Source organism: Festucalex cinctus, chromosome 2 (genome assembly GCF_051991245.1).
Source record: "Festucalex cinctus isolate MCC-2025b chromosome 2, RoL_Fcin_1.0, whole genome shotgun sequence".
In the NCBI taxonomy this organism is placed as follows: domain Eukaryota; kingdom Metazoa; phylum Chordata; class Actinopteri; order Syngnathiformes; family Syngnathidae; genus Festucalex; species Festucalex cinctus.
Window position 1 is genome coordinate 27,104,637 of NC_135412.1, and position 12,328 is coordinate 27,116,964.

General features: G+C 40.6%; 1 protein-coding gene and 1 non-coding gene across 3 annotated transcripts in view; one reads left to right on the forward strand and one right to left on the reverse strand.

Moving 5' to 3' along the window:
- Positions 1-12,328, forward strand: part of klhl21 (kelch-like family member 21) — an 18,872-nt gene continuing 6,544 nt past the window's right edge. The window contains exons 1-5 of one of the 2 annotated variants that reach the window (XM_077514089.1): positions 1-155; positions 4,088-4,852; positions 4,943-4,992; positions 5,571-5,748; positions 10,263-11,327. In XM_077514089.1, the coding sequence (XP_077370215.1) occupies positions 10,301-11,327 (1,027 nt within the window). In that variant the 5' untranslated portion in view covers positions 1-155; positions 4,088-4,852; positions 4,943-4,992; positions 5,571-5,748; positions 10,263-10,300. Of the gene's footprint in view, positions 156-4,087; positions 4,993-5,570; positions 5,749-10,262; positions 11,328-12,328 lie in introns of both variants that reach the window. The other variant, XM_077514090.1, reaches the window with a different exon arrangement.
- trnar-ucg (transfer RNA arginine (anticodon UCG)) lies at positions 5,205-5,277 on the reverse strand. Its single transcript has one exon. It is a non-coding gene; the product is annotated as a tRNA-Arg (tRNA).

Here is a 12,328-nt window from a genome sequence, read left to right on the forward strand (position 1 = left end):
CTGAGGACACAGAAACGTAACACCATTGAGATCTAAAATTGTCTCAGTAGTGCTCTGCCAACAACAATTAATCAAACCTGCAACTTGTTTGATTACAAAGTAGCTGTCAACTTCTACACCCAGCAAGCACAGCGCAGATGCATCTGGTGGATCTGGTAGGTCGATGCCCCACTTGGCCCCAATGCTAGCGAACTATTGCTGCTAAAAATGAGTATAAATTGGGTCTTTATCTGGATGTGCAACAAAATTTCACAGCCCCTTCTTTGGTTTGCGTGCCACTTCTTTGCTACATTTTGTTGCGATCAGCTGTTGAATTTTTGTTCTAACAGATTCAGTCCTGGTTGAAGTAAGAAAATAGCTTCATGTCTTTCAAGGGACTTATAAAGTGCAAATGTGATGGAACCCTGTGAAAATGATGGAAAATATCCTTACTTGTGAAGAAATTATAAGTTACGAGTGTTGCAGTAAGGGGGGAATAAACACAAGTCAGTAGTTAACATGGTCTGTTAGCTTATTTTGTCACACTGTGTCAGTCTTGTCCCGCCCACCTCGGGCCATCAAGCATGCAAGTGTGTGACAAGCATGACTAACGTAGCGTCATTTGTTTGGAGGCAAAGTGACTGCCTCGTGTCAAGTCCTGTGCAGTCCAATAACTGGCCAAGCACTGAGCGATAGAGAGGACTTTTTTCCTCCTGCTGTTGTATCAAAATTAGGGACAATTAGTCATTTCATTGATCATTAATAATTCTGTGTGGAATTGTTGACGGATCACTGTCTTGAAGCCACTGAGGCAAACTGGAGTGCTCAATTTGGCAGGGGCGCTGTTGACTCAACTTGTTTGTCATCTTGAAAAAGAACGCAGTTTGTTCAGCTGATTTGTTTGCTTTGACTTACAAGCAAGCATTTGAGATACAAAGTGCTGTATGGTGGCACTGGCAGTGAACTCACTTCACAAGAAGCAGCAATTTGGGAAAGACTGAATAATTCTTCAAAAAATAGACTTCAAGCTCTTTATCACCTCTTCCACTTGAAGTTTAGTGTTAAAATATATATATTAAAAAAAAAAATCATACGTTGTGTATTTAAAACTACCACCTTATACTTTTCTATTAATAATAATAATAATAATAATAATAATAATAATAATAATAATAATAATAATAATATCAGTATATCTTATTGCTTACAAAAAAATGCAAAATTGGATTTAAAAATAACATAGTCGTAACAATAACAATGGAGCAACACATGTAGACAGACAATAAACAGATAATAGAACAATGCTCACAGACATGTGTTCTTTATCCTCTGCAAAGAACAACTAATATTAGGCTACTGCATATTACACAGGAGTAACTTGTTCCACTATACATTTGTTAAAAATATTGTGAAAAGTTTTCACAAAAAGTTATCTTTTTTTTTTTTCCCAGCCAATCTATGAAGTGGTAATAAAATACAATTAAAACCTTGATTGTCATTGTAGTGTTTACTATTTACAACGAAATTGAGCAAGTATCACATCTTCTTGAATCAACTATGTTGAAAATTCATAAGAATGTGATATTGTACTTTTGAAAATATTTGGCACATGTTTATGAAAGTATGTGCCGATTAATTTAAAGTATGCTATATTTTACGACCTACAGGTTACAACATATTGAGGAAAAATGTTTAACGGATGTGCAGTATGCTATTTTTAGATGTTATTGACTTACAGTATTATACACCCCCCATTTGTATTCATTGCATTGTTTCCACCAAGTAGCTAAACAAATCACTAGTAAATAAGACTCCCACAGAAGCAACCTCTCCAAGTACAGCTGCACGTGCTGAATAATCTGCCCTCAGGTGTATTGTGTAGCTCATAAATAACCCCGTATGTAAAAATAATAAATAATGACACAATTTGAATGCATGAATAACAATGAATGCAAATGAATAAATAAATGAATACAACAAATTGTTTTCCCCCTTTTCCAGCGCAAGGCTTTGCCAAGCAAGCCTATGCCCTAATTTATGAGCGATGTGGCTCTGAGCGCCCAAAGACAGTCAAATAAAGACATTTTCTTGGATATTATTTGATGCAACCTGATGTTTAGCTGTTCCACAAAGAATCCACCCACTCACTCAATGAGCCCGGAGCACGGGATTACTGGGCTCTTGAATGCTGTCGCCGTGAGGGAAAGCCCGCCTGCACAACAATACATCCGGAATTCACTTAGGCAAGGCGCATCTTGACCTTTCATGTTATTTCACCACGCCACATAAGTAGGTTGTTATGATGCCCTATATATAAAAGTGGTATGCTTGCCTACCGTAGACACTCTTAAGGTCGAATTTGTTCCAAGACTACTCGTGTTTTTGAAATGCCATGTTTTCCCCCCATTGTTTTTGTTCAGAATTCTTCAACTTTTCTGGCTTCGTCAGCAAACCTGTCATTAGCAGCCTCTCGCTTTTCCCACCTCGCTCTCCGTCTATTGATCTCGGTCAGGGTTTTGTTCTATCTCTGTATCCAGGGAGATGTATTGACATTGAAAGCTGCGGTCTGTCATATCAATAATTCACATGGTGACTGTGCAAATGGAGTATCACAACAATGCATACATACGCACGCACGTCTTCAGGGTAACTACCGTGTTGGCAAATCAATTTTCCAATGGATTACTAAGGTTGTCGGCACCTGTCATATGTCTGTCTGACACTTCAGTGACTTCAACAATGAAAGAAAAGAGCAACTTTTGTACTTTAACTTTTGTTGAGACGGGAAAACGTACTGGATTTCACTCTCTCCTTTTTTTTATTTTTTTATTTTTTTTATTTTAAAGATCTATTTAGATCAGGCACAGCATCCTTTTGTGGACCACATCTGATTTTGAAAAACGGGAGGGCTAATTCTTTCATAGAAGAGGTTGGATTTTTTTTTTTTTTTAATGTATGGAAAGCTTTAAATACTTTTACTAGTAATTTCATAATAAATTAAATTATAACTAAGCACTAAAATTTGTATGTCTCATGTAACTAGACAAAGACAAAAAAAAAAGAAAAAAGAAGCGAAAAAAACAGCAGCCTACAGTATTAATTGTAATGATAGTAATTATCTTTATTTGTAACTGTGAGCTCCATAGAACTCCATTATTAACCAAAACAACAGAAGGAGATAAACTCACAAATCTTGCAGATTAATAAAAAAAAAAAAATAATGTGGATTCTTACCACATGTTGGCATGTTCCCTGTGCAATGTTCATGATGGTCTTACTAGGAAGTACATACTCATTTGGGTAAATTGATATTTTTGCATCTTTGCTTTTAAAGGACATTACTGTAATTGAAAAGTGAGGCATGTCGCCATCTGGTGGCAAAGCGGTTGTAAAGCTTCAGCGTCATCCTTGCTTTTTTTCCATTTTCAATGACCATATATTGATTCAAATAAATGAATCGACCATCCGTGATTGAAACAACATGCTGTAACACAATCCATACATTCACAAGATGTTTTTTTTTTTTAATGCAAAAGTTCATGAAGAGGATTTTTTGCCTTACGAACTAAGGCTGCATTTTAAATGTAGCCTACTTCAAAGGATTTGGGGGGGGGGGGGGGGGGGAAATCAGAAATGTTTAACACCACTTTTATTCTGACCCATAACAGTAAGTACTTAACTATTGAGGAGTCATCAATATCAAGTATCAATACTACTACTAATACTTGTGAAACATAACCCTTCACCCAACAAAAAACAGAACAACAAGGGTAGATCATTTTAAAGACCTATAGGAAATTTATGGCCTACTCTTCTAATTTCTAGTTCCTGATCGTAATATGGCCACAGAAGGGCAGCCGATAGTGGCATCGGCCTCCATGGCGAGTACCATCCATCCATCCATCCATTTTTTTGACCGCTTATTCCTCACAAGGGTCGCGGGGGGGGTGCTGCCGCCTATCTCAGCTGGCTCTGGGCAGTAGGCGGGGGACACCCTGGACTGGTTGCCAGCCAATCACAGGTCACACAGAGACGAACAACCATCCACACTCACAAGCACACCTAGGGACAATTCGGAGTGCCCAATAACCTGCCATGCATGTCTTAGGAATGTGGGAGGAGTACCCGGAGAAGACCCACGCGGGCACGCGGAGAACATGCAAACTCCACCCAGGAAGGCCGGAGCCTGGACTCGAACCAGAGTCCTCAGAACTGGGAGGCGGACGTGCTAACCACTCGTCCACCGTGCCACCGGTGAGTACCAATACCGTGGAAATATGCACTGGTATCTGGCCGATACAGATACTCGGCCTTTTTTAAATAAGATACATGTAGGTTTTCATCATCAATGTGGCCACAACCTCAAGTAAGTCAACTCTTTTCATATTATTTCCTCATTGCATATTTTAGTCTCGACTTAAATATAGTGTATAGAGTTTATGCTGTGTGTATATGTGATGTTGTAGCGAGCAGTGGCGGGAGTCGGAGGCAGAGTGTTGAAGTCCGGAGCCAAAGACCGGCGATTTATTGACATCAGCTTCTCAGCGTTTAACAGCAACAACAACTCACTCTGCCTGAGGCTCACAGAACTACCAACATTTTGTTCTTTTATCCGTTCATCCTTTCATCCTTTCATCCCATCAAACTCCTCCTTCGTCCCAACGTTCCGTGGGTGAATTATGTTCCAATCACTACAATGTTTTCATTTCTTACAGTACATGCGGTTCAACCATGGATTAGCTATTTGCAGATAGAAGACAAAGCATAGTGTGCATACACAAGCTGTGGTTGCCTTTTGGCTTTAATGTTAAATGGCTGCTCTTTGCCCAGCCTAGTTTCCCAGTCACTGGCAGAGAAGCTCGGTGTGGGTGAGGTAATTATTAACAACCGCACATTTTGGGCAATTCAAGCTAACAAAACTTTTACTTGGTTGTTTGATTTCGATTTGATGTGTGGTAACTAGGAAGGCACTCCATTGACCAGCGTCACCATCATGGTGCCTGCAGGCAAAAGGTAGGTTTTGCTTTTACAGGTACATTTTTCTTTACCATACACACAAAAAAAGAAGCCTGAACAATTATTCGGCTAAATATTTTAGGATTGCTGCAATTTTCCATTCCTTTATTTCCTATGTGGAGTACAATTTACTTTTGTGGTGGCTATAAAGCAGTCGTCAAATTCAGTCTGGTGTTTCGCGGGACCAAACATGAAGCCACACATAAAATTGACCACGAAGGGACTCGAACCCTCAATCTTCTGATCCGAAGTCAGACGCCTTATCCATTAGGCCACGCGGCCACCTTATTGGTCACGTACCAATTTGATATATTATATATCTATACCTGGCAGTATGACCATTAAAATTGAATCACTACGCTTTATTTGTATTTGGAGTGCGGTTGGTTGGAGGGTGCTGTTATTTCGATTGTTGCAACTTCAAACAAAGCAACATTGCCAAAGCGGCTTTGTCCTCTTTCATAGGGAGAAATTGAGAATACTGTATTTATTGAGATCATAACAGCAGAATGAGCACGAGAAAGAAAGAACGGGGACATAAAAAAAAAAAAAAAATCATATCTGCTTGTGTCTAGATCGAAGTTCTAATTTTTCCTGCACCACCTGAAGGCAGCGTGTGGCAGTCATACCATCATGGCGCCGGACGAGGCCGAACACATCTGCGACATCAAAGTTTCATCGCCCTACCATTTCTAAAGGCTTTTATTCGCAAGTTCCGGAATATTTGTGAGCCCAGGGCGAGGACAAACACGGGTAAGCTGACCTTAAAGTCGTTGTTTACACCAATCTTTACACAGCGAAGACTAATCACAACAACCTTTTTTTTTTTTTTTTTTTTTTGAGAGAGAGAGATCGGATGGAATTGTGACGTCTTTAGAGTCGCACGCGACAACTGCATTCAACTTTTAACAGTGGCTAGTGGCTACAAATATATTTGTGTTTGTGTGTGCATGTGTGGTTCAAATAGCTTAATAGTGCTTTAGCTTTATCATGTCACGTCAGAAACGGCGACACGACATAAACCGTCTATTGGTCAAATAAGTTCAAGAAATGTTCCCCAATCACCGAATTTGTGATTAATCTTCATTAGCTTTTAAATATGTTAAATAATTAAGCGTTCGGTGTCTGAGTTATTTTTGTATGAACTCCGTTTTGTTTGAGTGTCAGAGTTTGTTTTAGTTCTGTTGTTATTTCTGTTCTTTATGGGAGAAAGTTTCGGCAGAGAAGTGTTTAATCAGTAATTTGAGCCTCACGCCAGTGTGCTCATTTGGATGGACATGTATGGATGAACTGCTTGATAAAAGGATGCAAGGCGACTGACTCACTGAAAGTCGTCTCTGCACGAGGAGAAATGACAAGAATGTTGGAAGCACAGCTTCGTGGTATGTAACAGCATGCCTGAAACAAGTACGAAAAAAAAGGTTCAAAAAGGCTTTTGCAATCAGTCACTTTCTTGATCAAAATATATTGTATATACTAAATTCATGATATATAGGCATATTGTATATAATGTCAAAATAAATTAAAACGACTAAAAATGTTAAAAGAAAAAACGTATATATCGGTATGTGCTGTACATAATGTTGATTTTGCTGTATATGTATGTATAAGAATGAATACATCTAAGAAAATATGTTATTGCATGTCTTTTAAATGATTGCATTTAAATACATTATAAAATTAAAGAAATAATAATGTAATAATGCTGTATATGGCGGTGCAGTAAGATTGAGAAATGGGAATCGAACCAACTCACAATTTGATGCATTTCAAATCATTGCATTTGTTTATCAATTGCTGTGAAAAATTTTGCTCCCTACCTGATTTCTTATTTTATGCGCAGGTTAATCACACTTAATCAAAGATAACGCACGTAAATACAAAATGTAGTTTTAAAATGGTTATTCTTAAGGGGGGAAAGTAGCAAAAGTAAGCCTTTATGTTCTTTTTGTTCAGTATTACCTCTTGAACATGTTGAAAATGTCTTTGCGAGCATAGAAATGGTTAGTGAGTGCCCTGCGTACACCTTTGCACACGAAAGGTCCGTGAACACTGCAAATGTGCAGTCCACCATTGGAAACCCGCTTGTGTGATAGGCCCAGAATGAAAACAGGTTTCTCCGCAAACACATTTTCACACTGCTCCACAGTGAGCCAAAAGGATTTCGACTCTGGAAATACCATCACGCGATCGGGGGACAACCTTCAAACAGCCCACATGCTCGAAATCAATTTGAGCAATATTTCCAAGACCGTTAATTAAACCATTTAAGCATGGAATTTACTGATACCCTGGTCTTTGATCATTTAGCCAGCTGGGCTTGGAACCCATCCCTAATTCAAACCATGAAACATTTTGTTTGAAATCAGTCCTTATCAATGATGTCACAATATGTTAGTGCTGTTGTAAAAACAAAACAATTTTTTGCTGTACATTTGTTTGTATTTTGGCAGGTTTGACCATTCCTAACGGGGACTAGCAGTCTAAAAAATGAATGGATGCTAATATTTATAATACAGTAGTCCACATGAACCGAGCAACCTTGTGTTGGTCTGCAGTGCTTCAGTGAGTGAAGAGCTGAATGTGTGTGTGGCTTTTTATGGCCTGGTCTGGAGGCTCGGGCATTTATGCTGCTGCAATCCGATGGTGAGCAACTGACTTCAGCTGTTGCATGAGTGGCCAGCCGCCAATGCAGCATAGAGCTTAGTTCCACCCACCTTTTTTTTTTGTTTTGATCACCTTGTGGATGATCATCTTCTGACAGATTATGTCCTTTTCATACACAACAATGTGCAGTTCTGAAGTTCCTGGAATAAAAGTGCTTTGAATGGCACCTTTTCAGTGACAAGATGAGAAAAATATGACAAATGAGTCATGAATTCTGACCCCAAAGCATTGGATCAAATTCCATCTTGTATTACCTCCAAGATGTTACTGACTTGTACTTTTACTATCCACAAAGTGAAATCAAATGCTGGATTTGGATGATTGTGACATCCGTAAAATTTGGTGTCTCATAGTGTCATTGATTGAAAGAGCAGCATAAACCCTGTCATGAGCTATTTTCAGTAAGAGTAGCGTAACAAGCGTCATGTGTCTTCTTCCGCGTGGTGTATTTGTGTACTCATAAGATCATTTCAGCAACATGTCCCAACCGTCTTTTGATGATGGATGGTAGGATGTCATTCGTACATTACCACCTACCATCTTGTAAACCTACCAGATGTATGTAGCTCAACATTCATACAACATGTGAGATTTTGTATTTTGCCAATTATGGTCATTTTTTGTTATGGGGACGAAGGTTTGGGCCACTCCAGTTAATCAATATATCTTCTTTTACACAGAGGTCTCACAAAATGGCTTCGTCAGAGCCGAACAGAACATTCATCATGTTTCTGCCTTTGCCTTTTCCAAAGTGTGATGCACAATAAAATATTTGTCTGACAGTCTTCACAAATATTGTTGTGCTTAAAAGTTCCCACAGACACAAGTGAAGGTTGTATCAGGTTTTTGTGAAGAGTGGAGGCTGCAAAGTGAATAGAACATTTTCTCATTCTTTTGCACCTACTGCAACAAATTAATTATATGGAAGTGGGAATAGGCTAATCTTATTTTCTCAAAGAAATCACATCCTCCGCATAGCTGACGTTGGTGTCGATTTGTATGTACTTGCATTGTAAGTTTCGTTGCGTTGACGTCTAGTTCACCCTTGTGGAGAGCATTTTAATCTTTCGCAGAGCTCCATGTGTGGCTGTATTGTTGACGCCCTGAGTGGAATGTATGCTAAGTCTCTTGGCTAGAGAACAGCGGCTTAATTATGACCTTAAAGCAAACCTCTGTAAACAGATCCCTTCTTATTTTAAGAGGAAATGATCTCTCAAGGTTAACAAGGACTTTAAATATGTGATTAATGATGCTTCATGAATGTGTGCTTAAAAAAAGATTGACGATCCTTGAAGAGAAGATTAGAAGTTTGATCCCTACTGTGTAAAAGTCAAGTCGTTATTTTAAAACTGCACTACCTACTCGTGTCAATTTGATGAACAGTGGCCCCCAAAAAGTTTAAAACACTTTGCCGGAGGTGGTCCGACCATCAGTTTATTCATATTTTCAGTTGTAATATCCCTGTAAGAAAATATGGAGATGTAATCTTTTCCAAATGTTGGACCTTTGAATAGTAAGTAATGTGTTATGTAACAGGTCAGCATCAAGTGAAAAACACAAGTCATGCATCCATTAATTTTGCATACAGATTATGTTGATTTAAAGGGAAGTCAACCCAATTTTTTTTTTAAATAAATATAATATGTTGCATGTGCCCACCGGAGTCTAAAGACGGTATTCTGTTTAATATTACCCACCCGTTTTATTCACCTCCGTGGGCGGCCATATTGCCACTCGACTGAAAATGGCATCAGTTACTCAGGGCTCAGGTAATGACCAATCAATCGCAGGACATTTACAAAAGACACTGTTAGAAAGTAATAAGCGTCATTTTTCCTAAATCTAGTCAGATGTCTATTCCTAGTTGGAGCCTTCACATGACGTTTTCTGTTTTGACTTAATACCAAACTAATTTCCATTTTAACTAAGCAACTAAATATGAATGTTCAGTAGTAAACATTTAGTCATTTGCATTTGGTTGAGACTGAATTTTGCCCACAAGATGGTGAATAGCGCCTGAACTATGCAGACCAACAGTAACAGCCCAAATCATAACAAACAGAAGATAAACATAAAAACACTAAAATAGTAGTAGGTAGTGTCCATGTGTACTATCCGTGTGTATTAAATGTCATTGCAGCTGTCTGGGTGACTCCATTAATAATCCAACCACAAGTTGCATTGTAACCGGAAGTTGGCGTTTTGGACTGTGTGGCCTTGGCTTGTACAAACATATACAAGAAGGAGGGCTAATTTTCAGTTCTCACAACAGGCTAGGTGTTCTCTTCAAAGCCCCATCTAGACCCCCCTTTCAGTGGAAATGGACACTGCTGGTTTATTTATAGCCACAGTATACAAGTGAGCTGCCTGGCTTTAGGAAGGAACTGAACTATTCATATCAAGCTGGCGAATGTTCTCGACTGATGTGTTGTGAGACCTGCGGCGATGTGCTCGTAGGGTATAAGAATCAAAACTTTGGAGGTAACTTTGGATTAGTTAGACTATGTTGACAGGTGAGCATCTTGAAATAACAGTTTGATGGTTACTACAGCTGGGTTCAGCAATGTAATTAATGTGGTTATGTACTTGTGCTTTTTTAGATGTAAACGTCTTCCAGAGCGCAACCATTTGAGACGAGATGGAGAATCCCGTCTTACAGACGCAACCGTCCACCCTGCCGTTTTTCGATACGGCCCACGCCTTCAACCTGCTTCGAGGAATCCATGAGCTCCGCGCCGAGCGCAAGTTTTTCGACGTGACTTTGTGCGCGGAGGGCCGCGAGTTCCACTGCCACCGCACGGTGCTGGCCGCCGCCAGCACCTACTTCCGGGCTATGTTCGCCGGCACGCTCCGGGAGAGCATCATGGATCGGGTGGTTCTACACGAGGTTTCGGGCGAGCTTTTGGGACTGCTGGTGGACTTCTGCTACACAGGCCGGGTGACCGTCACGCAGGACAATGTGGATGTGCTGCTGAAAACGGCAGATCTCTTTCAGTTCCCGTCAGTCAAAGAGGCCTGCTGCGCTTTCCTGGAACAGCGTCTGGATGTTTCCAACTGTTTAGAAATCCAGGACTTTGCCGAGGCCTACGCTTGCCGAGAGCTGGCGGCCAGCGCGCGCCGCTTTGTCCTCAAAAACTTAATGGATCTTGCCAAAGGGACAGACTTTGAACGGTTGCCTTGGAAGCGCCTCCTTGAGTTTGTGTCTGACGATGAGCTGTGCGTGGACAAAGAGGAGACCGTATATCAGATCGCAGTGCGCTGGGTGAAGTCCGACCTCCAGCGGAGACTGCACTACTGGCCCGAGCTCCTTCAGCAGGTCCGACTCCCTTTTGTCAGGAGGTTCTTCCTGTTGGCCCATGTAGAGAGCGACCCGCTTGTATACCTTTCGCCCGCCTGCCTCCGCATGGTGAACGAGGCGCGTAGCTTTCAGTCCTGCGAGTACGACCGCCACGACAGACCCTGCCGCCGCATGCGCCCGCGGCCGTCCACCGGACTAGCCGAGATCCTTGTGGTGGTGGGAGGTTGCGACCAGGACTGTGACGAGCTGGTCACCGTCGACTGTTTCAACCCGCAGACGGGCCAGTGGCGCTACCTGGCCGAGTTCCCCGACCACCTCGGAGGGGGCTACAGCATAGCTGCCCTCGGGAATGACATGTATGTAACTGGTAAGTGTTGTTCATCCATCTTTGATTTCCAAGTATTTGAAGTAGTTTTAGCCTGTATGTGATTTGTGTGACAGAAAACGGCTTTACTCATTTTTTACTTCTCCTTGCTCTCACCATATTTTACTGAACTGCCACATCAAACATGTAGCTCTTTGCTACACATCGATAAATACAATACAAGAAAATTACAGACCAACTGAGCTAATGTGGCATAATAGCAGATGAAGGTACACCACAGATGTATAAATTGGTCACTTTCTAAATTATACCACCTTTCAAGTGTTGACGTGTTTTTAAACTCTCAATGAGATAAAGACATTGTTGATGGACACTCATTTGCCATAAGAGTGGAAAATGAAGCAAGAAAAGTTAACAGTGAGGTGCTACACTACAGCAGTCCGTGTAAAATTCCTTTGGTTTTAAATAAACCGCAATATGATGACATCAGAGTGAAGCAGAACATGATGTGCTGCCAGGATTTCATCATTACCAGCCACGGCGTTCCCCTCCGAGAAAACGTCTCACACTTTTGAAATGCTCATGCTCATCACTTGTAACTTTAGCAGCACACTAAAATAACAGCAACACTACACTATACAAGTCAGTATATGGCACATTCATGACAAATTACAAACAAATGCTATCATGATTTTGACTTGATTTGTGCATCTGGAGAAATTTGAAACCAGTGTAGCAACCGGCAGAGGTTTCTCTCTAAACAGGACACCATAGGAAGTGAATGGGAAGAGAACGGCCACAAATCTAAAATCTGCAAAACGGAATGGTGTAAAGTGTCAAATGGAATGTGGTTCTACAGGCTTCTGAAGTTAGCATGTCAATAATTTCTACCAAGTGAGTGTGAAAATGTGTGACCTGATGGTCTTAACTGGTTTCAACTGGATAAGTACGCCAGTGTTCATATAGATAGGAAGACGCCAACCCAGGACAGGTCACAGCGACACAACGGCCTAGCTCAAGTCACCTATCTAATCATTAAGAGG